Source organism: Camellia sinensis, chromosome 3, assembly GCF_055761805.1.
Source record: "Camellia sinensis isolate YWXY chromosome 3, ASM5576180v1, whole genome shotgun sequence".
Classification (NCBI taxonomy): domain Eukaryota; kingdom Viridiplantae; phylum Streptophyta; class Magnoliopsida; order Ericales; family Theaceae; genus Camellia; species Camellia sinensis.
Genome location: NC_138963.1, coordinates 43190240 through 43208131, shown reverse-complemented (window position 1 = coordinate 43208131; position 17892 = coordinate 43190240). Strand labels below are relative to the sequence as shown.

Genomic DNA, 17892 nt, shown 5'->3' with positions numbered 1-17892 from the left:
TCGGTTCACTTCAAAGTTAGGGTGGTCAAGCTCAGCTTGTGCTTGAGTCGAACCTAGAATTTCATGTTTGACAGCACAGCAGTGTCTGAGCAAGCTCATGAGATCAAGCTCTTTTCTTTTAGTTGTTAATTTCTGTCATATCACCTCTTTTCATTTGTAATTTGAGACACGAGGGTTTTGTGTCCTGTTCTTTTCGTTGACTGTTTCCTTTTATTTTCATATTTATTTACTACTTTAATTCTCTCATTAACAAGGGCAAAGACAACCAAAGGCCATAGCTTTGTATTTGTTCTCATGTTTTTTTTTTTTTTTACCTTATAGTATTTTGGTATTGTTTTTTGGATACACAGGGATCCTCTGCCTGATTCTGTGAAGTCTATTCTGGAGGAGGGATTAAATCTATACCAGCTTCACCAAAGAAGGCATGGCAGGTTAATAACTGTTTTCCCCTACTAACAGTGGCTGTATGAGCTCATAGTCATTATTGTGATTAAGACGACAATATCTCCCATCCCATGTCTTGTGTTGCTTTTTGACTAACAGATAGTACCTTCAATTAAGATACACGTGTTTGTTCTCAATAAATATTGTACTTCACCTCTCAACTATGTTTATCTCATGATAGAGAAAAGGCACGGGTTTATTCTCATAGATATTTGTATAGTAGAAACACATCTTATTGAAATCCATTTGCTTGATGGATCATATACATGTCCAGTGTCTTGAGGAACAAGCAAATCAGCTCTAAGTAGTTATTGCAAAAATGATAACACAAAGAAGTTGTTCACATATTTTTAAAATTTTTGGAAATCATATTTTACTATTTTTTTTTAAAAAAAATTCTGTGGAAAGAGACACCATTTTTTGCTAGACTAATATTCCCTTTAGTATTCCAAGGTTATGTTGTAATTTGTAATTGACTTAGTGACGTGGTGTTGTGATGAAGTGGATATTTTAGTAGTAACTCTTCTATTGTTTTCTTTGGAGTTAATTATTTTTATTATATATATATATATATATTTTTTTTTTCCTCTCTTCAAATTATTTTATTTTATTTTTATCTGGTGGCAACTTGTTAAAAGTTACCTTCTGCTTAATTTAGAGCAGAGCCCACAAAAGGATCATATGCGAAGGACTGGGCTAAATGGGAGAAGCAATTGAGAGAGGTTCTATTTTCCAATGCCGATTATCTTAATTCTATTCAGGTCAGCATATACTATTTGTGTTCTCTTGTATTGAATTCTTGCAGTCTGGTTGTACACGCACTTAGCAACTATCCTCAAAGTCCGTTATAAATTATTATCATGGTTTTCCAGAAATTTTGTGCATGCATTGTTTATCAGTACTTCAAATCCTGGAAGCCCCCTAACAAACCCCAAACCCCAAACCCATTTCAAGACAAAAGAAACGTCAAAATCAAACCCAAAACAGACTCGCCCTCACAAAAGAAAAAGAAAAAAAGTCCTGCACACAGTGTTTGGGACTTATTTTCAGTGGATATCTTTATGTGGCAACTTCTGTTCACTGGCTTGTATTGATCGTATTTCAGGATTGCTGAACATATCTTCTGCATGATTGGTATATGTTTCCAGGTTCCATTTGAATTCGCAGTTGAAAAAGTGTTAGAACAACTGAGAACTATTGCAAAGGGTGATTATTCAACACCAAGCACTGAGAAGAGGAAGTTTGGAAACATTGTTTATGCCGCTGTAAGTCTACCTGTTGGTGAAATCCGAAGTCTCCTTGATAATGTAAGTAAAAAAATTTATTTCTGATCTATTTTTATGAGCATCTCTACTTGAAAGTTGAAACCTTGTAAACTTGATTGAATTTACTCCATGCAAACTGTGGAAATTCATGAAGGTAACTCTAGACTGGGGACCTTAGGTATACCTGTGTCATGGATTGGCCACAAGTTTTTGGGCAAGGCTTGTTGGTATCTATTCATTGGTTGTAAGTTGGGCTTCAATTGAGTGAGTTACCCCCCGCTATTAGGGTTGACCACTGAAAATGACCAAAAAGGCCTCAATCAGATTAAAAAAATATGTAAAATGTTCAAATTGATCTTAAAAGTAAACAAAATAACAATTTTTTTCTTTTTTGAGACACATGCACTTGGGGTAAACCAACCATTGTTTTTGACCATTTCACGATCACCAGTGGACTTGTAATGGGCAGTCAACTTTAACTGCTACCCTATTATGGACGAGCGCGGGTGAAGAAGCTAATCCAAGACTACAGGTTTAGGGTAGCCACTTGGAATATAGGAACCTTAACTGGTAAGACGATGGAATTGGTAGATGTTATGATTAAGAGGAGAGTTAGTATAGCTTGCGTACAAGAAACTAAGTGGACGGGTGAGAAAGCTAGGGAAATTGAGGATACCGGTTTTAAACTGTATTATAGTGGTAAGGACAGACGTAGGAATGGGGTAGGAATCATAATTGCCAAGGGTCTCGTAGAGAATGTAGTGGCGGTCATTAGGAAAGGGAATAGGATTTTGTTAGTTAAACTAGTTATTGGAGGGAATATAGTGAACGTTATTAGTGCATACGCCCCTTAAGTAGGATTAGATGATCAGACTAAGAGGGATTTTTGGGAGCAAATAGAAGAGATCTTACAGGAGATGTCCGTAGGAGAAAACCTGATTTTAGGTGGAGATTTTAATGGCCATGTAGGCATAGATAAACGAGACTATGAAAGGATGTTTGGTGGATACGGTTTTGGTGACAGAAATGAGGCTGGAGAGAGTATCTTAGATTTTGCGTTGGCTTCTGACCTAGTGGTGGCTAATACTATGTATAAGAAGAGAGAGAAGCATTTGATAACTTTTAAGAGTGAGTCAGTTAAGAGCTAAATAGATTATTTCTTAGTGGGAAAAGTGGACCGCTTAAAATGCAATGATTGTAAGGTGATTCCTAGAGAGAGCCTGACCTCTCAACATAGGATTTTGGTACTAGATTTATGTTTTAGAGGGCAATACCAAGCTAGGAAGGATGGTGGGCGTCGTAGGACGGGATGGTGGGACCTAAAAGGGGATAAACTAGAAATATTTAAGAATAAAATGGATAAGAAAGGTACTTAGGACTTGGAAGATGATGCTAACACTATGTGGAACTCGATGGCCAATTGTATGAGGAGAATCTCAATGGAAGTGCTTAGAGAGTCGAAAGGGATGGGACTCGGCGCTAGGGAAACTTAGTGGTGGAGGGAAGAGGTTCAAGCGGTAGTTAAGGCAAAGAAGGAGTGCATTAAAAAGTGGCAGAATGATAGAACTGAGGAAAACCGTAAGAGCTATAAATTGGCTAACAAGGAAGTCAAAAAAAGTAGTGAGAGAGGCTAAGTTGAAAGCTTATGATGACTTATACACTAGACTAGATAGTAAAGAAGGAGAAAAGAGAGTATACAAACTTGTTAAGATACGGGAGAGGAAAATAAGAGATTTTAATCAAGTTAAGTGCATCAAGAGTGAGGATTCTAAGGTATTGGTGAAGGATGAAGAGATTAAGGAAAGATGGAAGAACTATCTTGAAAAACTATTAAATGAGGAACATGAAGGTACGGTAATAGGGGAAGAAATGGCTAGTAATACGATAAACCAAGACTATAGGTTTTATCGCATGATTAGAAACTTTGAAGTGAAGATTGCACTTAAGAAGATGAAATTAAATAAGGCTTTAGGACCCGATGATATTCCTTGCTGGAAATTGTGTTCATGCATATAATATGATAGTGGTGTTGGTGGTAGATAGTGGCATGTATAGAATATGATAGTGGTGTTGGTGGTAGATAGTGGTATGTATAGAATATGATAGTGGTGTTGGTTGTAGATAGTGGCATGTATAGAATATGATAGTGGTGTTGGTGGTAGATAGTGGCATGTATATAATATGATAGTGGTAGATAGTGGTAATATATAATATGTAAGTGGCATATAATGGGTTATGATGATGTTTGTAATATCTCCTATATAAGGAGTGTCATTTGGTCTTGTAAGATAAGAAGTTTTGAATATAACAGAAATATATTCCTTCTTCCTCATATTTTCGGAGTTCTTCTTCTTCATATTTTCTAAGTTGGTATCAGAGCAACAAAAAACACAGCAGCCCTAAAACCGTCATAGCCATGTCGGAAGTCACGTCCGGAACCACTTCAACCCCTGCCGCTGCCATTCCGGTGAAAACGTCCAACTCTCACTCTGTCCAAATCACCACCATCCGCCTAAATGGTGATAATTTTCTCCGCTGGTCACAATCTGTCCGGATGTATATCCGTGGGCAAGGAAAGATTGGTTACATCACTGGTGACAAGAAGGCTCCTGCTGTTAATGATCCGCTGTTCGACAATTGGGACGCTGAAAACTCCATGGTTATGACATGGTTGGTCAATTCCATGGAGGAGGATATAAGCTCTAATTACATGTGCTATACTACTGCACAAGAATTGTGGGATAATGTTAGTCAGATGTATTCTGACCTAGGAAATCAATCTCAAGTTTTTGAATTAACTTTGAAGTTGGGAGAGATTCGTCAAGGAGATGATTCCGTCACCAAATATTTCAATTCGTTGAAAAGGTTGTGGCAGGATCTTGACATCTTCAACACATACGAATGGAAATCGGTTGACGACTGCAACCACCACAAGAAAACTGTGGAAGACAGCCGTATTTACAAGTTTCTTGCCGGCCTCAACATTGAGTTCGATGAAGTGCGAGGAAGAATTATTGGCAGACCTCCTCTCCCATCCATTGGCGAAGTATTTGCCGAAGTCAGAAGGGAAGAGAGCCGAAGGAGCGTCATGCTTAAGAAAAAAGGTAATGGTGAATTAATTGAAATTTCTGCTTTAATTAGCGATGCTGCGGCCAACAAGGCTGCAAATTACCAGCGCAGGTTTGATGATAAGCCACGGGTCTGGTGTGATTTTTGCAATAAGCCTCGTCATACACGCGAAACGTGTTGGAAGATTCATGGCAAACCTGTCAACTGGAAAAGCAGCAAACAAGGAGAGAAGAATCGTGGCTTTCCTACCGCTAATGAAGCCGATTCAGGTCCCTTCAACAAAGAGCAGATTGATCAACTCTTAAAGCTGATAAAATCCAACTCCTCAACCGGTACTCCTAGTGTTTTGTTGGCACAAACAGGTAGAAATCCTAAAGCCTTCTCTTGCCTAAACTTCTCTCCGTGGATCATAGATTCCGGTGCCTCCGATCACATGACTAGTTTTTCCCATTTATTTAGTACCTATTTCCCTTGTTCTGGTCATGACAAAATCAGAATAGCCGATGGCAGTTTTTCACCTATTGCAGGAAAAGGATTTATTAAACTAACTGAGAAAATTAATCTCAATGCTGTTCTTCACGTCCCCAACTTAGCCTGTAACCTTTTGTCTGTCAGTAAACTATCTAAGGATTCTAATTGTCGTGTTACATTTTTTGAATCCCATTGTGAATTTCAGGACCAGAACTCGGGGATGATGATTGGGCGTGCTAGGATGCTTGAAGGTCTTTACTACTTTGATGAAGTACCTGTTAGTAATAAAAAAGCTCAGAGCTTTAATAGTACCAGTTCAATCTCTGTTCGAGAAAAAATAATGCTATGGCACTATAGGCTAGGACATCCTAGTTTTCTTTATCTGAAACATTTATTTCCAGAATTATTTAAAGGGATTGATTGTTCTTCTTTTCATTGTGAAAGTTGCATTTTTGCAAAATTTCATCGCTCTACTTATTTGCCAAAACCTTACCAGGCTTCAAAACCTTTTTATTTGATTCATAGTGATGTTTGGGGCCCTTCTAAAATCACTACTCTTTCTGGTAAAAGATGGTTTGTTACATTTATTGATGACCATACCCGCTTATGTTGGATTTATTTGATGAATAAAAAATCTGACGTGAAAAATTTATTCACAAATTTTTACAATATGATTGAAAACCAATTTCAAACCAAAATTGGTATTTTACATTCTGATAATGGAACAGAATATTTCAATGAGCAGTTGGGTGAGTTTTTGGAAAAAAATGGGATTTTTCATCAATCTACATGTCGGGATACCCCTCAACAAAATGGCATTGCAGAACGAAAAAATAAACATCTACTTGAAGTAGCACGTGCTATAATGTTTTACATGCATGTTCCTAAATATTTATGGGGTGAAGCAATTTTAACAGCCTCTTATTTGATAAACAGGATGCCTACAAAGGTGTTAACATACAAAACACCTTTTGATTGTCTCAAAACTTTTTTTCCTGACACGAGGTTGTTTTCTGATTTACCCGCCAAAGTTTTTGGATGTACTGCCTATGTTCATGTTCCCAGTCAATTTCGTTCAAAACTTGATCCCCGTGCTATAAAATGTGTTTTTTTGGGTTATTCCTCAAACAAAAAGGGGTATAAGTGCTTCGATCCTCAAAACAAGAAATTTCATGTGAGTATGGATGTGTCATTTGTGGAAACAAAATCCTATTTCCCCAACACTTCTCTTCAGGGGGAGACAAGTGGAGTAGAAGACCATTTTTGGGATATTTCTATTCCGCTCCCCAATGTCATTTATCCTACACAAAAACCACATCTGTCTGATAATGATCACTTAGGAGAACCAAGTTCTATGGTGCCTAGTCAAGAAGATTCTTGTTTAGGGGGAGAAGTACTACAAAATGATCTAAATCCTGAGCTTCAGGTTTATACTAGGAAGCGATTTCATCTGAGGAATAATGACCCGAATGTCCATCCTAATGACCCGAATGTCCACCCGAGTTCTGGCATCAAAATTTTAGGTAATCCTATTCCTTCTATTTCCGACCTTGATGTACCTATAGCAATTAGGAAAGGTGTCCGAAATTGCATTAAACATCCTATTGCAAATTACCTCTCCTATCAAAGACTGTCTAAAAACCATAGAGCTTTCACATCTAGGATTTCACACTTGTTTGTTCCAAGGAATATACAGGAAGCATTGGATGATCCGAATTGGAAATTAGCAGTCATGGAGGAGATGAATGCTTTAAGGAGAAGTGGTACTTGGGAGATAGTTGATCTACCCAAAGACAAGAAAACAGTTGGGTGTAAATGGGTGTTTACGATAAAATGTAACGCAGATGGAAGCGTTGAGAGATACAAGGCGAGACTGGTAGCTAAAGGCTTCACTCAAACTTATGGGATCGACTATCAGGAGACGTTTGCTCCTGTTGCTAAAATAAATTCCATCAGAGTACTGTTATCTCTTGCAGTAAATTCAGATTGGCCTCTACATCAACTTGACATTAAAAATGCATTTCTCAATGGTGATCTTGAAGAGGAGGTGTTCATGAGCCTACCGCCGGGATTTGAGCAGAGACTTGGAAGTGACAGAGTATGCAGATTGAACAAGTCATTATACGGACTCAAACAATCACCAAGAGCGTGGTTTGAACGCTTTGGGAAGGCAGTTATCAGTTGTGGCTTCTCGCAGAGTCAAGCAGATCACACAATATTTTATAAACATTCAAAAAACAGTAAAATTGCAATTTTGATTGTTTATGTTGATGACATCATTTTAACTGGTAATGATGAAGCAGAGTTAGCAGCCCTCAAAGAGAAACTCGCAAAAGAATTTCACATTAAGGATCTGGGAGCCCTCAAGTATTTCCTCGGAATGGAATTTGCAAGATCCAAGGAAGGTATATTCGTTAATCAGAGAAAATATGTTCTTGATCTCCTTGGAGAAACAGGTATGCTTGGTTGTAAGATGGCGGAGACTCCGATCGAGCCTAACTTGAAGTTACAAGCTGCTAAGGCTGAAGAAATTAAAGAGAGAGAACAATATCAGCGACTTGTAGGGAAATTGATTTACTTGTCTCATACGCGGCCTGATATTGCCTTTGCAGTCAGCATGGTAAGTCAGTTCATGCACTCACCAGGGGCAGAGCACTTTGAGGCCGTTTATAAGATCTTAAGATATTTGAAAGGAACTCCAGGGAGAGGCTTACTATTCAAGAAACATGGACATCTTCAAGTTGAAGTATACACAGATGCAGACTGGGCAGGAAGTGTTACAGACAGGAGATCAACATCCGGATACTGCTCCTTTGTAGGTGGGAACCTAGTTACATGGCGGAGTAAAAAACAGAATGTGGTAGCTAGAAGTAGTGCAGAAGCAGAGTTCAGAGCTGTTGCCCATGGAATCTGTGAAGTAATGTGGATTAAAAGAATTCTTGAAGAATTAAAGCTTTCTCACCCGACACCTATGAAGGTCTATTGTGACAACAAAGCAGCTATATCTATAGCTCATAATCCAGTTCTACATGATCGCACAAAACATATAGAAGTGGATAAACATTTCATCAAGGAGAAAATCAATGCTGGCATAATCTGTATAACCTACCTTCCAACAGGTGAACAATTAGCTGATGTGCTAACGAAGGGACTACACAAGAAGCAATTTGATAAGCTGACTAGCAAGCTGGCTATGGAAGATATCTTCAAACCAGCTTGAGGGGGAGTGCTGGAAATTGTGTTCATGCATATAATATGATAGTGGTGTTGGTGGTAGATAGTGGCATGTATAGAATATGATAGTGGTGTTGGTGGTAGATAGTGGTATGTATAGAATATGATAGTGGTGTTGGTTGTAGATAGTGGCATGTATAGAATATGATAGTGGTGTTGGTGGTAGATAGTGGCATGTATATAATATGATAGTGGTAGATAGTGGTAATATATAATATGTAAGTGGCATATAATGGGTTATGATGATGTTTGTAATATCTCCTATATAAGGAGTGTCATTTGGTCTTGTAAGATAAGAAGTTTTGAATATAACAGAAATATATTCCTTCTTCCTCATATTTTCGGAGTTCTTCTTCTTCATATTTTCTAAGTTTCCTATTGAAGCTTGGAAGTGCTTGGGTAAAAAGGGGGTTGCTTAGTTGACTAGGTTGTTTAGTAAAATTTTGTAGACTAGGAATATGCCGGATGAGTGGAGGAAGAGTATTTTAGTGCCAATATATAAGAACAAAGGAGATGTCCAGAATTGCAACAACTATAGAGGAATCAAGCTAATGTGCCATATAATGAAAGTGTGGGAGAGGGTGATGGAACGCCGATTACGAGATATAACAGAGGTGTCAGAGAATCAATTTGGGTTCATGCCCGACAGGTCAATAATGGAAGCAATTTATCTTTTGAGGAGAGTAATAGAAAAATATAGAGAAAAGAAAAGAGACATTCATATGGTGTTTATCGACCTTGAGAAAACATATGATAGAGTGCCCCGAGATATAATATGGTGGGTGTTAGAGAAGAAAGGGGTGACAAAAGATTACATTGATTTGATTAGGGACATGTATGAAGGGGTGGTGACCACTATTAGATCGCCTGCTGGAGAGACAAATGAATTTCCTATTACTGTTGGGTTATACCAAGGATCTATCTTAAGCTCTTATCTTTTTGCTTTAGTTTTGGATGAGTTGACGAGAAATATTCAGGATGACGTGCCATGGTGTATGTTTTTTGCAGACGATATCGTGCTAGTGGATGAGACTAGAGAAGGAGTTAATACAAAGTTGGAGATTTGGAGATTTGGAAAAGAGCTCTTGAATCTAAAGGTTTCCGGATAAGCAGAAATAAGATAGAGTATATGGAGTGCAAATTTAGTAACAGTAACAATGAAAGCAGAGGCGAAGTGAAGATTGAGAATCAAGAATTGCCTAAAAGTGAACATTTTCGTTATTTAGGGTTGATTATCACAACAACGGGGGAGATTGATGCGGATGTGGCTCATAGGATTAAGGTGGGATGGTGTAAGTGGAGAAGTGCGTCTGGGGTACTGTGCGATAAACGAATAACCACTAGACTAAAAGGTAAGTTCTATAGAATGGCTATTAGACCAGCAATGTTGTATGGGACGGAGTGTTAGGCAACCAAGAAACAACATGTAGATAAGATGAGTGTGGTTGAGATGAGGATGTTAAGGTGGATGTGTGGCAAGACTAGACAAGACAGGACAGAATTATGAATGAGTGTATTCGGGAATGGGTAGGAGTAGCACCGATAGAAGATAAGTTGAGAGAGAATCGATTGAGATGGTTTGGTCATATTCAACGGAGACCAACAGAGGTAGTAGTGAAGAGATGCAATGCTGTAACGGTAGAGGGGAGTGTTAGGGGATGGGGTAAGCCTAGATCAACGTTGGCTAATGTTGTAAATAGAGATGTGGATCTACTTAATTTGACTAATGAAATGGTCTTTGATAGGGCTGCGTGGAGAATAAGAATTCATGTAGCCGACCCCATTTGATGAGACTTAAGGCTTGGTTTGGTTTGGTTTGGTACTCCCTCCACCTCTTTCTCTTTTTCTTTTTTTTTTTATTTATTTTTATTTTTTTATGCAACCTTCTTCCCATTTCAAGCAATAATTTTCAATGAGAGCTACTGTATATCATCGAAATATTTCACTGGAACATTTCACCTGCTACATGGCTTCCCATGTGCATGGTAGGTTCTATTATTATGGCGTTTATTGCATGGATACACATAGGAGACGAATAAAACGCTGAAATACATGTAGTGACAACTATCATTTCTCAATATCAATACAACAGCCTCATCACATGCGCGCACACAACGTGATTTCAATATTCGTTTCTTTTTCTTTTCTAGTAAGCAACACTTAAAAACCTGTATACATAAGACACAAGTACATTACAATAGTCCTTGGCCAGGAATGTTCCACATCCCTAGACATTTTCACGGCAAATCTGTCAATGTCAAATGCTGCTTGCACCAACTTGCTTGGCTTCCATTTCTTTTGATCACAACTCACAAGTTGTTCCTGCAACACAAAGTTTGCTGACAACAGCAATTTATTTGACTCTGTTATATAACATAACAGCACAAGAGGTGCTTGCTTCTAGAATACTTTCTTTCTTTCTTTTTTTTAATTTTTGAAAAAAAAAAAATTCCCTCTGCCTGCTGCAAACTGTTGGGTTCGATTAGCAAGGCCAACTCTTAGGAAGGCCAATTAAGAGTTGCCAAGAGCAAAGTACAACTACAACGACGCTTTAAGTGAACTTGTCATGAGTTCGGGGAATGTCTTCTATGCAATCATGGAGTCCATTGGTTATTACTGAATTTGCGACCACAACCTTTGGACAATTTCTTTCATATCTGTCTGTAGTGCCTTTTCTTTTCTGAGCTTAAATTTCCTTATGCATGCCAGTTTTTCTTTTGCATTTTAAATTTAAGAAGAAAAAAGAAAATTGAATTTATTGTGCATTAAACTGTTAAGTATGCTTTTCAATTTGTGCAATTATCCTTTTCTGAAGATGGAAGGACCTTCAAGAAACATTCAGATACATAAAAACAAATTCTGATTATATCCTGTTTTTGTATGAGCAGTTGGCTGAGAAGAATCCCAAGGTTGAGGCTCTCCTTCAAGACAAGAATTTGGAGGGCAGCCTTAAGAAAGCCCATGTGACGCTTGCTCACAAACGAAGTCATGGTGTCACAGCTGTAGCCAATTATGGTGTGTTCCTCGATCAAAACGTCCCGGTGAATATGACTGCTATACTCTTCTCTGATAAAATGGCTGCATTAGAAGCCTCCCTTGGCTCCGTTGACGGCGAGAAGGTTAGTTCAAAAAACCAGTGGCCTCATGTGACCTTATGGACTGGCGATGGCGTTGCAGCCAAAGAAGCAAACTCATTACCGCAACTGCATTCAGTGGGGACGGCTATTCGCATTGATATCGACCCACCTATCACCATAACCGGCATATTACAATTTTACTGAGCTTTGAATGCATTCAGTTTGGATCGAAAACACTTTTATCGGGACACATTTTCTAGGTAATGTGGAGAGAGAACATGGAACGAAATTTTTTTGTAGGATCCTAGTTTTTGCTTGAGTATGTACATTGAGGCCATGGAAATAAAGCAGAGGAAATAGAAGAAAATTTGTGTATATTGATGCTCTTAAAAAAAGAAAAGAAAAGAAATTATATTCTTGAAAGTTCAAGGGTTAATTTCACCAAAACCACCTTAATTATTAGCAAATATTAACTCATCCCATCATCAAAGAACTCATATATTTTGACTATCTCAGTTATGAAAATTGTATCACTTTCAGACTACTTTCAATATGGGTGTATATAGGATTTTGTCACCTAATTTAAATTGTATGTTTGTGATGGAAAATGAAAAAGAAAATCAACAAAGCAATATCACATTGTGCGGGCGGTATATGAAAGTGTTGAAAAAAAATGATGATATTTATTTTATCTTCAATCTCTCACAAATTCCTTGCGAGAAGGAAAATGATACAAATCGTATATTCAATTTATATCAAATTGTATTTGATTATAAAAGTGTAACAAATATTTGACAAACAAAATAATTTAAATTACATAATTTTACCATGTATGCTTTAGCATGTATGCAAAAGGGACTATTTCTATGTTCCAAACCGAAGATGTTGAAATTCACAACACTGTTCCCTAGATGTGATGCGCACAGCTTGAAAAAAAAAAACTCAAATGCTGTGTTTGGTTGAAGGATTTGGAGAAGGATTTGAAAAGAAAAATAAAAAAAATAGGTAAAATGTAAATAAAATATACCTATATTTTACTTAGTTTCACACACTTTTTTCCTTTCCATTTCCAAATCCATCTCCAAATTCCCTAAATCCCCCAACCAAACACAGCATAACAAAATCCATGGCGAACAATCGTGATCATCACATTTTGAAAAATGCAATCGTCTAAACTATTTAAAGACATCAAAACAAAAAAAAATCCATGAATTTCGATATCATTTATTGATTTTAATTTACAGCAAGTATTGCTCCCATAACAATGACAGACCACTGCAATAGCCAATAGAGATTCAGTTTGGCCACCAGAACAGAATTTCTGATCCAGATCACAATGCAAAGCAGTAACAAGAAGTATAATTAATAACATATTCATCATGCCAGATCCCAAGAATGTTTAAGTGAAAAAACAGTCGGCACATTTCTAATATCTCTCCTAATCTCAAAAAACACACCCAAAAACAAAAAAGAAAAGAAAATAGGTCAAATGATGCATCAAGTCCCCCACGACCCTTTTACAGAAAGGATTATATGCCTTTTAAGAGACGTGGGATGTTGATATCATTAGGGTTTAGGGCACCAGCTCCCAACCCAATCCGTCAGAGTCGCTATATTCCTGTTTATGTCATCAACATTGTCGCTCTTTAATGGCACCACAATATCTTCTGGATAACTATCTTTTGCCTCCTCCAGCAACACTTGAAATATTTCACATTCTATGTTGTTTGTAAGCTTTGAACCAGTGTAACCTCTGCCACACACAGCAGACAATAAGATTGGGGTTTTACATTTTTTAATGGAAAAAAAAGGATAATGACCACATTGGATCGATTACACAGAAGAAACAACCAATACCTCTTAGTCAAGCGATCGTACAACACAGAGTTCTCAGTTTGAAGCACCACCACACGATCAAACCAACGCTCGGGAAAGAAGTCACAACCATGGTAGTCCACGATGTTTCCCCCTTCTTCCATCATGTCCTCGAGCTCATCACACACCTGCAAAAGCCATATATCACAGATGGATGTCACCATAAACAACGTGTAAACCATGGAGTGGGATAATGAAACACATCATTCTACAAAGCTCCCATAACGATACATAGAAAGCAATGAGAAGAACCATTACGAGATGCTATAAATCCAAATCAGATTATTCACTGTCAAAAAGACGAATATAAGCAGCAGTTAGCAATGGTCAAAAGCCCCCCCAAAATTAATTTATAAGAAAATCTCAGGTTGCATTACAAAGTCCAATAATCTGATGGTGTCAAATATATAAGAGACTCAAATGACTCGGGCAATCCCGTATCCATCAATAATCATGGATCAATTCAAAGGATCTTCAGGGTATATGTCTATGTTCTTAAAGGAATGGTTAGTACCATATAAAATAAATTCCAGAAAACATGCAGAGCTTCAATGCTAACACTGCATAGGAGGATGAAACCAAACACGGGTTCAGTTCAGACTTTCTGGCCAATTAAGAACAATTGTAGCTATTCCTAGTCTTTCCCACTTAATTGGCCAGATGGAAGTATATAATCAATTGCATATGACACATGACAAAACATGACATGCTAAAAACATTCATGTCATCACTTGAGCTAGACATTGCCATCAAGCATCATGGCACTCAAATATAGTAACCAAAATAAAATAAAGAATGATTCAATTTTCAGATAATTCCTATATGTATCTTAATTCTTAAGTAGTTAGCACATCGCTAAAAAAATGGTATAGCATTGCATACATAGGAGCAGTCTTTTGCAAACCAGATTAAGACAATTTGAGGAAGATTATAACTTCTTATTTGAAATTTTAGTCCAAAATGGCACATAATGTCCTCTTACCTAAGTAGGTTTCACAATTTGTGAAACCAGCTCTTTTGTAGCATTAAATCATCCAGTATACTATCATCACTAATCCTTAAATAGGAGCAAATATAGTCCCACACCCTAACTTCATCCCATTTTCCTCTGTAGATCAATAATTCTTTTCGTGGTGAACTTCCTTCAAAAAATTTCTCACTAATAATATGGAGATTTTTTTTCATTTATATTCATGTGCACAGAATTCCCCGCTGCTATTCTATGCAATCAGAATACATCAAAAGATGAAGACACTGTTCAAGATTCCAACCACCCAAAATTAAAAATGAACAACAATTGAATATTGGTGTGATGGAACCCAGGGGAAGAAGCCTCCAGAGGAAACAAGAAGAGATGAGACGAAGTTGAAAAAAGGCAACTACCCTCCACTTTATTAGGATAAGAGAGAAGCAAATGCCTTTAGAAACTACCTGAACCAAGACCCAACAACCCACTAGAAATCCCACATACACACCACTGTCATCAATGGATTACACAATTAACAGATGAAGCCGCAATGCAAAACTATTCTCCTCCGAGGGCCATAACCAAAGAAGGATAGCCTAAGACTATGTTTGGTTTGGGGATTTGGAAAGTGAAAGGGAAAAGGTGTGTGAAACTAGATGAAATGTAAGGATATTTTACTCATATTTCACCTACCTTTTCCCTTTTCCTATCTTAATCTCTTCCCATATCCCTCAACCAAACACAACGTAATGTGCATGCTGGAATCCTAGCTACAAAGACAAACAAACATTTGAAATAGACAATCTCAAACTTCACAAAACTTTTTTCAAACTCCAAGCATCAATCTTGCTTCATGTTAAGGAAGGTTAGATAAAGCGCAACAGCCTATCATCCTGTACTTGGTGCATTGGCTTCAATTTGTAATAAACCTTTCCCCAATTTTTAAGATTGTGCTTAGATCATAGATTTGGGTAGAGAGAAAGGGAAAGGGAAAGGGAAAGGGAAAGGTGAGCGAAATGGACACAAAAATTTAAACTTTTCTTTTTTCCTTTCAAAATTCCCACTCAAATCCACGATCCAAATACATAAAGGACTTGTCTGACTTTCTCAAACCCAATTTTTAACTACAATTGTCCTCAACCAATTCTTCATAATTTGAGATTAATGCCATCACTGTTTCTGTGATCAACCCTTTGCTTCACACATCAATTGTGCAGTTACAGCATTTTTTTTTTTTTCACTTTATCAGACTAATAAGTTCATTAATTTTGCACAGCAAATTTTTAATTTTTTTTTAATAATTGCCCTCAACAATGAATCCGTGACTCTCCTACCCATGAATCCAAACCCTCTAAAAAACATAACCCACGAACACAAAGTTAGTTAATCCAATTTGACAACATAACACGAGAACAATTTTGACAATAATAGGGTTTACAAAGGAAGAAAGAGAGGAAATGAAATAGTAATAGTAATAGGGGGGTTTTAGAATTACGAGGTCTTCGTTGATGATGTGGCAATCGAAGTGGTCGTCCCAGCCATCGTGCAAGTTGTTATTTCGGACGAGGTCGCCGATGTTGATGTGGCGGAGCTGAGTGGACTCAGCGAGAAGAGAGGAGGTGGTGGTCTTACCGGTTCCCGGCGTCCCAGTCACCAGTATGTTTGGCTTCTTCCTCCCGCTACCTTCCGCCATGCCTCTGCTTCCTTCCTTGATTGCTTGCTTGCTTGTTTGCTGCCTGCAGTTCAAAACCACCAGGGTTCGCTATTGTTTTTTTTTAGGTGAAGTGAATGTGAAGGAGACTCTTCTATTTCCACAATAATAACCTTCTTTTTATTTTTATTTTTTATTTTTTATTTTTTATTTTTTTATTTTTTACTTTGGCCATTGAAAATTTTATACTTGAAATATAATGGATCAAAATGAGAACAAAAAAAATTAATGGTCAAAGTGTAAAAATGGTCAAACATAATGAGGGCAAATATAGTGATTCTGGTTTAGACTCGATCCACTTGATGTTCTGGATCTGTGTTTTATTTTTTTATATGGTTGTTCATGTCTTATTTCTCATTATTTCTCATTGAATTTGGTAATTGGAGTGCCTTGGTTACATTTGGAACAGGTTGGTAACTTGTGTTTCAAAACTGTTGTTGCCCAGATTTTGGCTTATTTACTCGAGCGACATTTCTTGAGCTCGAGTGGTCTTTGTAAACTTTAAGTACTTTTGTACGTCTGCAAAACTACTAGAAGGTAGCATTCTTCGCTTGAGCGGTTATTCTTGCGCTCAAATGGTGTTGGCTCGAGCGATCCTCCTTGAGATTGAGCGATGGTCCTCTATCTGTAAAACTTTTGGGAATTGGTATTCTTCGCTCGAGCGGCCACTTTGTGTGCTCAAGTGGTCCCATCTATTATGCATGGTCGTTCAAGCGATCATTCCTACGCTCAAGCAGTCTGCGCGTATATGAATCTGTAAAGTCACATATTTTATTCACTTTTTCATCTCTCTCTAAATTTTATAAAACCCTAAGTTGAGACCCTTTCTCTCTAAAACTCACATTCTCTTTACAAATACACTTTGTTAGACTTATTTATTTTGATGATTTATTTAATTATGTTTTAATTTATTTGAAAGAGAAAAATAGAATCCAAAATTTATTTTAATGATTTATTTAATTATATTTTAATCAAAATTTATTTTGATGATTTATTTAAATGAGAAAAATATAATCAAAATTTATTTTGATGATTTATTTCTCACCTAAACCTTTATCCTAAATGTTGTTAGAATATATTTAATATTTAATTAAATCAGGAGTTCAAACAGCTCAAAATAAACGTTCAAATAGCCTAGTACAGCAGCATGCCAAAAAGTTCAAGTGGAAGATATTCAAATTAGTAATGATGGAAGTACAACGACTATAAACGGCTGTAAAGGTTCAAAAGGCCAAAAGGAAAGATATTCAAATTTGTAATGATGGAGTGGAAGATATTCAAATTGGTAATGATGGAAGTACAACGGCTATAAACGGCTATAAATTCAAATGAATACAACGGCTATAAACGACTATAATTTTCATTATATATACCAAAGCCTCTAATGTAAACAAATTACAAAAAACCTGAAAATATTCTTTGATCTATAATCACTCACATCTTTTCTCAGAAATTATACACTGAGCCTAATAGCTTTAAACCCATTTTTCCTGTGTGAGATTTACAGAAAAATCAAAATTTCATTTTATATATCTATCTTTGAGAGATATTTATTGTAAATTTTCTTTGAAAGCAAAAATACCATTTCATCTTGTAAAAGTGTTTCAAATACTGTGTTCTTGAAATCTTGAGAGTGATTGTGAATCACCTAAGATTTGCAACAAATTACAAAAAACCTGAAAATATTCTTTGATCTATAATCACTTACATCTTTTCTCAGAAATTATACACTGAGCTTAATAGCTTTAAACCCATTTTTCCTGTGTGAGATTTACAGAA

General features: G+C 36.9%; 2 protein-coding genes across 3 annotated transcripts in view; one reads left to right on the top strand and one right to left on the bottom strand.

The window, feature by feature from the left end:
• The window catches only part of RNL (RNAligase), a 63715-nt gene extending 51780 nt beyond the window's left edge, over positions 1-11935 (top strand). Inside the window, exons 24-28 of one of the 2 annotated variants that reach the window (XM_082919631.1) lie at positions 351-431; positions 1103-1205; positions 1593-1751; positions 10229-10302; positions 11372-11935. In XM_082919631.1, the coding sequence (XP_082775757.1) occupies positions 351-431; positions 1103-1205; positions 1593-1751; positions 10229-10302; positions 11372-11450 (496 nt within the window). In that variant the 3' untranslated portion in view covers positions 11451-11935. The remainder of the gene's footprint in view (positions 1-350; positions 432-1102; positions 1206-1592; positions 1752-10228; positions 10303-11371) is intronic. The other variant, XM_082919630.1, reaches the window with a different exon arrangement.
• An 820-nt stretch (positions 11936-12755) lies between these two features.
• AAK6 (P-loop containing nucleoside triphosphate hydrolases superfamily protein) lies at positions 12756-16235 on the bottom strand. Its single transcript, XM_028211209.2, has 3 exons — positions 15898-16235; positions 13418-13563; positions 12756-13313 (listed from the first exon to the last, which is right to left on the bottom strand). The coding sequence occupies exons 1-3, from the start codon at positions 16093-16095 to the stop codon at positions 13127-13129; spliced, it is 531 nt and encodes a 176-aa protein (XP_028067010.1). The 5' UTR covers positions 16096-16235; the 3' UTR covers positions 12756-13126.
• Between the last annotated feature and the right edge of the window lie 1657 nt (positions 16236-17892).

What these genes read in the sequence shown, in the direction of transcription:
- AAK6 (XM_028211209.2), bottom strand. Translation starts at nt 16,095, where the DNA reads ATGGCGGAAGGTAGCGGGAGGAAGAAGCCAAACATACTGGTGACTGGG. An exon ending in ACATCATCAACGAAGACCTC is followed by an intron (nt 13,564 to 15,897) that starts GTAATTCTAAAA and finishes TGGCTTTTGCAG; the next exon opens with GTGTGTGATGAGCTCGAGGA. An exon ending in TACGATCGCTTGACTAAGAG is followed by an intron (nt 13,314 to 13,417) that starts GTATTGGTTGTT and finishes TGTGTGTGGCAG; the next exon opens with AGGTTACACTGGTTCAAAGC.